General features: G+C 51.4%; 1 protein-coding gene across 1 annotated transcript in view; it reads right to left on the bottom strand.

The window, feature by feature from the left end:
• LOC307238897 (AT-rich interactive domain-containing protein 1B-like) overlaps positions 1-12,500 on the bottom strand; it is a gene marked incomplete at its 5' end in the record, with an annotated part of 172,065 nt that overhangs the window by 52,779 nt on the left and 106,786 nt on the right. The window contains 1 exon segment of the mRNA XM_080012051.1: positions 5,263-5,578. Within this exon segment, the coding sequence (XP_079868177.1) occupies positions 5,263-5,578 (316 nt within the window).

Below are 12,500 nucleotides of genomic sequence, written 5' to 3'. Positions count from 1 at the left end.
TCTGCACTTTGTTCCTGTCCCTCAACTAAGTCATTGTTTGAAACTGCTTGAGAGACGTTAGGAGGTAGGAGTGTGTGTGTTTGTGTGTGTGTTTGTGTGTGTGTGCCTGAAAGGGGAGGGAAAGGAAGCAGAGGGAGGGGTGCTGGCAATGTGATTTCTGCTCGACTGTCACAAATCTAGCGCAACAGGAAAATCAATTTGGCCCTCTGTGTGTGTGTGTTAGCCTGTGTGTTAGAATGTGTGTATGTGTGTGTGTTTGAGCTTGTGCCTCCTTGGCTCCGGGAGACGATCCAAATAGCAAGGCGAGGCCCGGATAATGTTACACTGTATTGGATTTGCTTCTCTGAGGAGATGGAGAGAGAGAGAGAGAGAGAGAGAGGATGGGACGGAGAGAACTGGGAATCACAGACGCGCCACGGAGCTGTGACAAGATAGATTTGTGCGAGTGTATGGCTGTATGATGGGATGGCAAACTGTCAAGCTACCTCACACACACACACACACACACACACACACACACACACACACACACACACACACACACACACACACACACACACACACACACCCCACACACACACACACGGCTTTCATAGAAATATGTAGAGTATAGTCCTGCAGTGTGTGCGTGTGTGTGTGTGTTTGACAGCCAGGTGAAAGGATGACACGGTGGAGCGCTCTCCTCTGACCGTTGTCAGGGGTGACAGGTGTCCTGTGCGCGCCGAGCCGTGTGACACGCCCAATCGCTCTGCCAAGCGAGGCTGACCGGTTACGCACACACACACACACACACACACACACACACACACACACACACACACACACACACACACACACACACACACACACACACACACACACACACACACACACACACACACACACACACCGATACACAGGAAAGGAAAAAAAACCCCGGTGGTGGCTCCATAGTTTGAGGACATTCCATTGACTCACATTCATTCCTCCGAGCCATTAACTCCACCTGAACTCCCACAGTTATACAAGACTGTACTGCACACACACACACACACACACACAAACACACACACACACACACAGTAAGATAGAAATATGTAATTGTTGTTATGAGATAGGTATAGCATCTCTCTATCTATCCATCTGTCATGATTTTGGCCTGTGTTTGTGATAAGTTTATTCTGTTCCTTTTTGTTATCCTTCTCTACCGAGTGTGTGTGTCATGGTATCTCCATGTGTTCTCCCTCTGTCTCTCACTCCCTGTCCCCCTCTCTCTAGCTGCCCCTCTCTCCCCTCCAGGTTTCTTCCAGGTCCTGTGTTCCTATTTGTTCTGCAGTTGTCCTCTGTGTTTTTTCCCCTCAGCTGTGTCTGGTTTTGTCATCACCCCACTGTATTTAGTTAGAGTCTGGTTTTTGCGCCTGGATGCCAGTCCTAACCTTGACCTAGCTTCCAGTCCGAAGCCAGCTAGTCCGCTGCTTGCCTGACCTGTTCCTGCTCCGGAAGATACCCAGCAGTCCCCTTTCTGAGGGTTGCGCCATTTTCCCCGGGTGCCCTCAGAAGAAGCCCACCAGGAGAAAGCGTGGTCTCAAGGATTACAGAGGCTTGCTCAGTGCTCCTGAATCTTCGCTGCCCACTCCAGAGTTTCTGCTGCCCATCCCTTTTGAGTTTCTGCTGCCCAGCGCTCCGGAGTTTCCGCTGTTCAGCGCTCCAGAGTTTCCGCTGCCCAGCGCCCCCGTGTCTCCACTGCCCAGCGCCCCAGTTCCTCTGGTGCCCTGCTTGCCTTTCTCCTGGCATGATTTTGGAGTCACACAGGAGGTGTTTGAAGATGAGCCAGCTTCCCTTAAACTCTTCGCTATCACCAGGAAGCAGGATCCCGAATTTGCCCAGATGATAGTGTTTAACAGGTTCAAGTTTCTCCCGAGCCTGTCACTCCATTCTCCCCAGCGGAGGCTCAGCCCATTCCTTTTCCAGAGCCGTCAGCCGCCACTGCTGACGCTCAGCCCATTCCTGTTCAAGAGCCGTTGGCTGCCCCTGCCGAGGCTGACCGCTCTGCCACTGGAGGTCCCAGTCAGTCCCTTCCTGTTCCTGCGCTGTTGGCTGCCCCTGCCAAAGTTCAGCCCATTCCTGCTCCAGAGCCGTCGGCCGCCACTGCCGAGGCTCAGTCTGTTCCGATTCCTGAGCTGTCGACCACCCCTGCTGAGGCTCAGCTTGTACCTGTTCCAGAGCCATCGGCCGCCACTGCTGTGGCTCAGTCTGTTCCTGTTCGCGAGCTCTCGGCCGCCCCTGCCCGGGGTTCAGCCCGTTCCTGTTCCAGTGCGGTCAGCCGGAGCCCATTCCTGGTCCCGAGCCGTCGGCCGGCACTGCCGAGGCTCAGTTGGTTGCTGGCACCGGGCCGATGGTCACACTTGCCGACGTCCAGCATGTGCCTGTTTGTCCGCTGTCACTACAGCACGTGAGTCTACGGTTCCGTGTTTGTCCGCTGTCGCTACTGCATGTGAGTCCACAGTTCCTTGTTTGTCCGCTGTCACAACAGCATGGTTGTCCGCTGTCACAACAGCCTGTGAGTCTACTGTTCCTTCTTTGTCCGCTGTTTCTACAGGTTTTTTTCCGCTGTTCCTACAGCATGTTTGTTTCTAGTCCCTGACCTGCAGCTGTCTCCAGCCCCTGAACTGCAGCTGTCTCTAGTCCCTGAACTGCAGCTCTCTCCAGTCCCTGAACTGCAGCTGTCTCCAGCCCCTGAACTGCAGCTGTCTCTAGTCCCTGAACTGCAGCTCTCTCCAGCCCCTGAACTGCAGCTCTCTCCAGCCCCTGAACTGCAGCTCTCTCCAGCCCCTGAACTGCAGCGGTCCCCAGCCCCTGAACTGCATCGGTCCCCAGCCCCTGAACTGCATCGGTCCCCAGCCCCTGAACTGCAGCGGTTCCCAGCCCCTGAACTGCAGCTGCCACCTGTTTCCCTGGCTACACCAGTTTCCAGGACTGTCAGCCAGTGGGCTTTCTCTGCCTATGTCCGGCCAGACCTCCGACAGTCGGCCTTCTCTGCCGACCCCCAGCCTCTTGGCCGCCCTTTGAAGTTGTTCCGGCTACGTCGTCCACCTACGCCGTCTACGTTGTCGACTTCTGAAGCAGTCCCGCTCATATGTCCCGAGGTTGGGTCAACTTCCTGGCGGACCCGCTCACTTGCCCTGCCCCAGGGTCACCCTCCGAGACGACTCTCTCTCTAGCTGTCGCTTTCTCTCTGTTTCTGTGTTCCCTTGTTTGTCCTGCAGATGATCTCAGATGTTTTTTCCCCTCAGCTGTGTCTAGTGTCCTCATTAGCCCAATGTACTTAGTTTGTCTTACCTAGTCAGTCCTTGTCGGTCATAAATCCCCTGTAAGTGCTGATGCTTGTATGCCCTGCACTGTGTTAAGTTCTTTGGTAAAATATACCATGTTTGGAGCATTTCCTGCCTTTCTCCATGTGGAGAAGGGCAGGATTCTATCCAGTCATTCTTCATTCTTCCATCATGTATAATTGAAGGCTGCTGTACATGCATATTTGCAAATTCCAAATGACCAACAAAGTACGCACCGTCCATCGCTCACTTTCTCACTCCTTTAATCACTCGCTCACTCTCTCACTTGGTGCCAGGCGGCTGTAGGAAGTTGCCCTGACTCGTGATACGTTATGACAGAGTTAAGGCTTTGGCAATTAAATGTGTGCCAACCACATTAGTTCTCCTGTGGCTGCTCCATGATGTAATTCAAATTGATCGTGGTGCTGACGCACACACACACACGCACACACACACACACACACACACACACACACACACACACACACACAAACGACGACAACAACAACAACAGCACCGCCAGATGCTTTCCGCGGTGCCACATTTTATTGCAATTTTTACTTGGCGACGGGAATATTTTTAAATATTTATCTTATTAATCGCGTCCCAGCCATCGGCCTCGCTTTTCGTCTCCGCCGCCTTATCCTGGATTTCTCGTCGCGATTCTTGGCACAGGCCCCGGGTAAGCTACTGTCCCACTTTTTCATTAGCATCAATCACTAAAGCGAGCGAAGGGGCGGAGGATGGTGGTGGTGGTGGTGGGTGGCGGGGGGTGGGTTGCCAGGGACGACAACAACAGTCAAGATGTTGGCGCCGGCAGACGCCTTGGCCCCGCCTTGTCAGAGTGACTGACAGGCCTGAGAGACGCTGACACGCCAGTCAGCCGCCTCAATCAGGACGGGGCTGGCGGCTGTCAGCGGAGGGGGCAGGCGGGATGGGCGGGAGCACGGCGGACAGACGTAAACACACTCACAGGCGCATGCACGTGGAAGGACTGTGGAATTCAGCCTCATTTCAAATGCTTAGCATGCTTCTGGATGGTTATGCGCCGTCTTGGTCCGGTCTCTAGGGAGACGCACGGATACACAAACTGTAATTCCAACACCTCTCCCGTTGGCTTATTACGCCAAATGACATAGGGCGTACCGTGACAGCTATCAGTCTAAATAACACCCCATTGGTTTGGATTTCAAATGTGTCACAGTGGAAATGCACAAGGACAAAACTCAAGGACTTCAGTAAACTGTGAAATCCTGACGTTGGAATAAATACATCTTAAGTTCATCTTGACAATGCAAAACCAAATGTTAGCAACAAAATCTAATTTTGAAGACGCCATTCTTTCAAGTTACCATGGTTATTATGTGCTGAAACAACAAAATTAGTTTTTCGCTACGAATTCGCCCCACGAGTAATTTTGCCTGTTTTGGCTGAAATGCTGCTTTATTACATCAATCTATTTTAGCGGCATGTTTAGACAGTGAGCTGGAGTTGCTTCTTTATTTGAATAACCCTCAAGTCTGACGGAACATAGCACACATTTTTTGACACATTTTTTCCCAAAAATAGATCTACAGTAAATATCCAAAAGGTGTGTTGCTGGGTCACACTAACGTAGACTAATGCTGTGTTCCACGGGAAGGCGTTTGAAATTCCGAGTCGGTAGCTAATCATGTAGAACAAAAATCTATCTTTGTTTGCCGTTAACAGTGTGTGCTGCGATGTTGCAGAGACGTCAGCTCTGTTACCCTGCAAACTAGGACCAAAGGGATCTGCTGCGACTGCCAGAGCGACTTTTGCGTGTAGGTCAGATTTTCGTAGCACAAGACCTTATGACCTCTTAACTTTAAAACGCTATTTCCATGATGAATAGTATGTTTAGAGTGATTAGAGTCATTTATACAGTGCTATATACTGTATATCACCCTGGGCTTAGAGTGGGACTCCTTACCTGGTGTGACATTGGTGTCGGAAGGCCCCCTGGCCGGAGAGATGGCCCCCGAGCCTGATCGGGAGTGCTGGGACTGGGTGGAGCCCACGGGGGAGCCCGCGGGGGAGGGAGAGGGCCCGCTCCTCTGGCTAGGGAGGTGGGGGGAGAACGGCGACTGGTTCTGGTTGTTGGGGCCCCCCTGCTCCCCCTGGCTACTACTGCTGCTGCTGCTACTGCTGCTGCTGCTGCTGCTGGGGGGACCGCCGCCGCCGCTGACACCTGACCCCAAGCCGGCCTCCGTCCCTGTGGGGAGGTCATCGATGGAGCCCGACAGATCCTGGAAAGGACACAGAGGAACAGTAAGACCATGGGAATTAAAGGGTTTGGACGATTGGCGTGCAGAGTCCACGGCCAATGAGCCTGTATTGGATTGAGTTTGAATTTTGATCCTGACTGAAGTGAAGAGATTTACAATTGTCCCAATAGAGTACAGTGCTGTAAGATGAGCAAAGGGGGCTACTTCATCGTGATAATTGATTGAAAGCTTTATAAGAGTCCAAAAAATCTACACAACAACAAACAAAAGCAATAAAAACAAGTGGAAGGCTTAAATCTGAACCAAGCAGTACAATCGCAGCCAAGCATCTGAGGAGGAGCCAAGTGACTTGTGGTCTGCTACTGCAGAGCTCACCGAGCGAGCCCTGTATTCCATCCCATCTGGATTACCATTTCAATTCCATGAAGAGTTATAAAACATCACAGCTTGAAATGTTAACATTTACTCCCGTCGAGGAGGGTATAACACAAGGCCAGTCTGACTTTCTAAGAACGAAACGGTTGAGATAAACCTGCCATATTGCTGCGGTCTTAAGGGCAGTGGTTAATACGGCGGAGGAGCAAAGCATTAGCCACAAAATAGCCCATTGCGCTGCCTGCTGCGGTGAGAGTGAATGGTAATGGGCCTTCATTCAGACCAAGGTTTTAGCTCGTATTACTGCTCACATTCCCTGCGGTGAGGAGAGAGGTGTGGTGTGTGTGTGTGTGTGTGTGTGTGCATGCACATCTGCACGTAAGTGTGTGTGCACTTATGCACGCTAGCTTTCGAAGGTATTCCCCGAACTAAATTGATTCCGGGGAATCCCCACCAATACTGCTGACAGAATACGGAAACATGAATACAAAAAGTGTGCGGGGATAGCGTGGGAGGATAGTCTGAGCGAAGGAGGGAGAGATAGACGCAGGAAGCAATGCTAGATGTGATGCGATGGGATGGCTGCCTCTTGACCACACACACACACACACACACACATACACACACTGTGCCCCAGCTGCATGAGCACTCCGGGGGGAGCCTCCTGCGACTGACCCTGTAAGGTTCACTGGGTGGCAGGGGGAGGAAGGAAGAGACGGGTGAGGAAGCTGGGGGAGGGTGGGTTCAGGGTGGGTCGGGGAGCGATAGAAACTGATTCTACCTGCTGCACCAGGTCCTGATCCCCGTCCCCCCACACATACCACCAGTTCTCCATTAAAACACAATATCCACAAACACCACAGTGTTGTCTATAAGCCGTCTGTGGTGCATCATATTGTTTGAACCTAAAGTCTTGTTTTTTCCCCAAACAAAGCTCATATTAATTCGCTAATTTCATGTGCCTCGTCGACTGCTAAGAAAAAAACAAACAAACAAAAAAAAAACCTCTTCAGGTGGGAAAAAAACACAAAACTCAACAAAACAACAATTACAAATACAGCTACGGAACAAATGTCAATACAGCAGGAAGGTCAACCCAAGACAGGCAGACAGGGAGGCAGGCAGGCAGGCAGGCACGCACACACACACACACGCACACGCGCACACACACACACACACACACACACACACACACACACACATACACACATACACACACATACACACATGCGCGCGTGCAAACGTGCACTGACAGTTTGAATGGGTTGGCCAAATCCATGTGACCTTTACGGAGACACAGTGGTGAAAAGGCGGCGTTTGAATTGGTTTTGAGCTAGCTGATGTCAGGATTATGCAAATGGGGTTTCCACCGCCTCACTGTCGTCCTCAGGAATGTGATGGTGGCGCTGCGTCTCTCTACAGTATCTGTGCACGATGCCGCCCGTGGAACAGACAAGCACATCCCTTGCTTTTTTATTCGATCAATGCACTCACGGCGGCGGCACACCAATCTTTTGTTTTCCATCACGCCTTGTGCCCGCCCGCTCCACCCACTGCACTCGCTGCACCGGCTGCACCAGTCTGCCAATCTGTCGCCTGGCATTATCGGCCCTTGCTCAGCCGAGCGCACGGGGCGCCGCCTTTCCACCCTTTATCTCTTGTTTCTGTCTATTTCCTCCCCTCTCTCTCTCACTCTCACTCAGCTCTTGCTCTCTCGGCCAATCTCGGGATGGGGAGCCCGGTCACGCGGCGCGCCTCCTCCACCAATGGCGCCTGCGTGTTATTTTCAGCGAGACCACCCCTGGAGCGTGCCACTTGACACGGCGGGGTCCTGAGAGGCGGGGTAACCATGGCAATGGCTTTTCCAAAACGCAGAGCAGTAGCTGGTTCTGAAGCAGAGTTAGGGCTGTTAACCCCACAGGCTAATTACAAGAATGGATGCTAATAATTGCGTTTCCCACTAATTGAGGCTACACTGCCAGTCTTTTCAGTGGCGGTTCATGGGCGGGAAGTGCGTGCCGCTAATTTGCCTAACAGTCTTAGCCGCGTTTTGGATTTGGAATACACACACGCATAGACTTGAGAACAGCCATGTAGAAAGGACCGAAGAAGCGATGGCGGTATCTCATGTGGAAAAACACACCATCCAAAATCATATTCATAACTAAGACGGCGGAAGACGCCTTCCCCCACGCACAATTAATCTTTGTCAAGGCCCGCGGAGCATTGCACTACCTGTGTGCCGTGCGTGCCGGTGTTTGGAGGAGCGATGCCGAGCAGCCAGCCAGGCAGCCAGCTATGCAGGAGGTTGTATGGTGGGCCCAGAACGCCCAACAATCTGGGGCCCCATCCAAGGTGGCCCAAATCCAATTTGTTTGGCTCGGGGCTGCAAATTGCTCTGTGCATTGAGTCTCCAAATAGCTGTCAACCGCTCCCGCTTGGCGTCTTGTATTGCTTAATTCGCTCCTGGAGCATGTAATTGTCATAATAAGAAAAATATTGAGGTGATAATAACCACTTACTTTGAAATGCACCCTGACTGTACGAGCATGCACACACACACACACACACACACACACACACACACACACACACACACACACACACACACACACACACACACACACACACACACACACACACACACACACGCATAATGGACCATGGCTGCCATTGAGACATTTCACACAACATTGGAGAGGCAGTGGCTCGTGACCTCTCACCTCTCTGGCGTTGGAGCCCTCCCACTCTGTTGTTTATTTTCTCTCTCTCTCTCTCTCTCGCTCTCTCTCTCTCTCTCTCTCTCTCTCTCTCTCTCTCGACAGGCGCACAGGGTGCTGGCTGGCTGTCACAGTGAGACATGCTTGAGCACTGACGTTGCCGATGGGACAGCTGAGGCGCGCGCGCACACACACCCACACACCCACACACACACACTACTCCCAAGCATCTCTCATGCCCATAGTGGTGCCCTGCACTTTCCCTCATGCCACCCGACCCCCCCTGCTCCCCTAACCACCCACACACAGCTTTACCAGCAGGTTATGGGGTGTCAGTGTGAATCAAGGAGCTGTCACTTCCAGTAGACTGTGGGCCTCTCCCCGCGACCATGATGTTGATGCACTCACCACACACTGGGAATTGTGTGCCATGGTGGTGGGCACCAAGAGCATATGTGTGTGTGTGTGTGTGTGTGTGTGTGTGTGTTTGAGAGCGAGAAAGAGAGAGAGAGCGAGAGAGAGAGGGGAGAGGGAGAGAGAGAGAGAGAGAGAGAGAAAACGACATAGCTACAGTGCACTGTCTAGACAGGGAGGAGCCATTGGGCAAAAACTTCCTGTGGACCACAGTGTCTGTCTGTCTGTCTTCCAGTGTGTCTTTCTGCCTGTTTCTACGATTGAAAACGATTCAAAAAGACATGGAGCACATGGAGCATCACCAGAAAGAACTGAAATAAAAATCCAAGATGTTGTAATTGCAAAATGTGCACTTTTTTTTTCATAATGATTCCATTGTGCTGAGCTAGAAAAGACTAGACCAGGTGAAGGTATAGACCTCCATATATTTCTATGCATGTAAATTTATATACTGTATATGCATGCATTAATGTCTTCCAACGGGATGGCTGGAAAAGTCATTATCCATAATAATGCCACACATTAGTCAAACATTTTTCAGTCGAGTTCTCCGTAGAGGATGGAGTGGGGGGAAACCCCCCCCCCCCCCCAAAAAAACCCTGTCCTCGGTGGCCTCGGACGTAAGCTCCCCTATTCCCCTGCCTCTTTCTCTGGGTAAATAAGATGATGCAAACTGTAATTACCTCTAATAGCTCTCTATTGTGGGCCGAAGGGGAGGCAGGTCCTCTAACGTCTGTGCTCATTTTGATCGGCCACGGCTGCAGCCACGCGCACTGGGGACTAAGTGGAAACGCTATTACACAAAGATATTCCTTATCCCCCACCCCCCAAGCCATCCATCGAGGCAAAGTCCAAATGAAATCCAATGCAAATCAACTTGAATGGACTGCTGTCTCTTCTGGTGCGCACGTGTGTGCGTGCCTGAAAAAGGGGAGTGTTAATGGGATGCCCCATGTAGAGTGTTGACTCTAACACCCTTCACGAAATGGTAATAAGTACACAGGGCGAAGGAGGGGAATAGCAGAGAGAGGGAAGGAGGGAGAGAGAGAGATGGGAAGGAAGGATAAAAGACTTCACACAAATCCTACACCCTAACTTTGCTCGTTCAGACAACTGGAACATCTACCACGGCTGGGACCACGGTGATGATAATTGCTGCTTCTGATGATGATGATGATGATTATGAAAGTTCTACCACATACTGATTAAAACAAACTGATACCACATCTGCACGTGTTGCCGGGCGACAAAAGGATGCAAAATGACAATTCTGGAGCTTCAGTCGAAACGCGCTCCGAGGCGAGCCTAATGAAATACCGTTTCGTTACTGTTTGAAGTGGTAATCCGAGAGATTATTTTGTTAAAGAACGATGCTTTATTTAGCTGGCACTTTTTAAGAAACAGCCATTCAATGTATTCGCGTTACGCATGTGCTCCTCTTTTTGCCGTTCCCATTGTTGGTGGTGTGGTGCCGCCTTTCCCAACCAGAACGCAAAGATCAATGATCTGTCGCTAAAAAGAAGAGCACTTTCAGGAATAGAGAGTGACCCGGATGTTGTAAATAACGTTGCCATTTCGGAATGGGAATTCTGGGACTTGTATAAATGTAATTCACCCAACACAGACAATCTGATGGATTACCACTTTAAACCATAAATTAACCATAAACTATAATCAAAGACAGCATTATGAAACTGTATATCGTGGTAAATATCAATATTGATCAGTGAGAATTTTGTAGTGATAATATCTTCGGCTATATCGCCCCGCCCTATCTCCATGTCCCCTTTCTTAATCACATGACGAACAATATTGCATTAGTTGGTATACACATACACACACACACACACACACACACACAGGTATACGCCTGTGTGTGTGTGTGTGTGTGTGTGTGTGTGTGTGTGTGTGAAGATAAGGACTCTTGAGGGCGCTTCCAGCCATATCTGGAGGGCCTTTCAGCGGAGATCCACAGCGGACAGCTGCCACGATGCTCGGCGGCGACAGACAAACACAGAAGACGTCTAGCACTCCTTGCCGTCCGCCCAAAGCCACCTGGGCGCCGGCATCTGGCGTCGGGGGGCAGCCACTCGGGCATCTTGGCCCGTTGACCCTAACCCCCCAACCCCCAAGCTCTGCCAGGGCCTAATCTAACCCAGGAGCTCTCGCAGGAAAAACACTCCCTTCCTCGAGTGCCCGTGAAATTTCCACTTGGCTTCCCCCTCATTTCCATTTCCTCAACCCTGCCCACGTCGGCTGAACTTGGCGCACGCCGCCGCCCGCGACTGGTGAAACACTCGGATCAGGGGCGAGTCCTTCCGCGTTACATGGTGAGGGCTATGAAGTCTAAAAAGTGTGGCGTGGAATAACATAGCATAGCATAGCATAACATGACATGACAAAATAACAAAGCGTAGCCCGAGATAAAAAAAAAAGGGGGGGGGGGGGGGCAACACCGGTGCTTTTGGCTCGGTTGCCCTCAGTAGGAACCTCCTCCACTGTCTTGGCGCCACGCTCTACTGAGCTGCACACAGCCGCAATTGCTCCTTTCTGCTTTCTAACCGCTCATTTTCACAGACTAAACTATAAAAATCTCAACTGTGTGGACACGAAAGCGGCATGACAACGGAAGCACCTGCCGGCGGCGTGCAGAGATGCCGGGAGCACGGGGCTTGTGCAGCGGCGGACGGGAATAAATAATAAATAACGAAGGAGTGCAATGCTCACACAACAACAAAAGTAAACGATTACAGGGAAAGGGGTTTGCGATTTGAAAGAGATGCCGCCATGCACACTGACATTTCTTTTTTAGCTTCTTCCGCCAGTCTCTTTGTTGCCTGGAACAAAAGACAGGCGGAGAGCAAACTGTACCGGGGCTTTACAGAGATACCGAGAGGAAGACGCAGAGGTCGAGAAAGTAATTGGTCTTTTTCTTCTCCACTCCACGGCCCCTACACCTTGAACAAAGCCTGGACAATCTCTTGATAATACTGCGGTATCTCGATGAGAGTGGGGGAGCAAAGCACCTCCGCTCTCCACCTCTTCGGGCGGGGGTGGGTGGTGGTGGTGGTGTGGGGGGGGGCTGGTCAAACAGACATGTTTGGGCTCTGGCTTGGGACTCCGGTAGACCGGAGCTGGGCGATAATGCTAACCTGGCACTAACTCCGCCGCATTAGTAATAACTGCCCCCACCCGCCCTCCCAGTGCCGGCACCCGGCTCTTAAGCCCTGGGTAATGTGGATCTCTTTGAAAGGGCCATTTTGAAGCCTGATTACCCCTAAGCTGTCAGCAACGCCCCAAATCTGGCAGCGCTTGTCTCCAAACGAGGAGGGATTAGTGTCGTGTTTCATTCTGATACCCAGATAATGTGGTCAAGCTGTGACGAGCAGCTCCGGGGAGCTCCGGCCAGCGGGACCTGACCGCTCTATCCCTTC

This window comes from Zeus faber (genome assembly GCF_960531495.2).
Source record: "Zeus faber genome assembly, chromosome: 13".
Taxonomy (NCBI): Eukaryota; Metazoa; Chordata; class Actinopteri; order Zeiformes; family Zeidae; genus Zeus; species Zeus faber.
The sequence above is the reverse complement of the archived record's forward strand: the minus strand, read 5'-3'. Positions and strand labels throughout refer to the sequence as shown.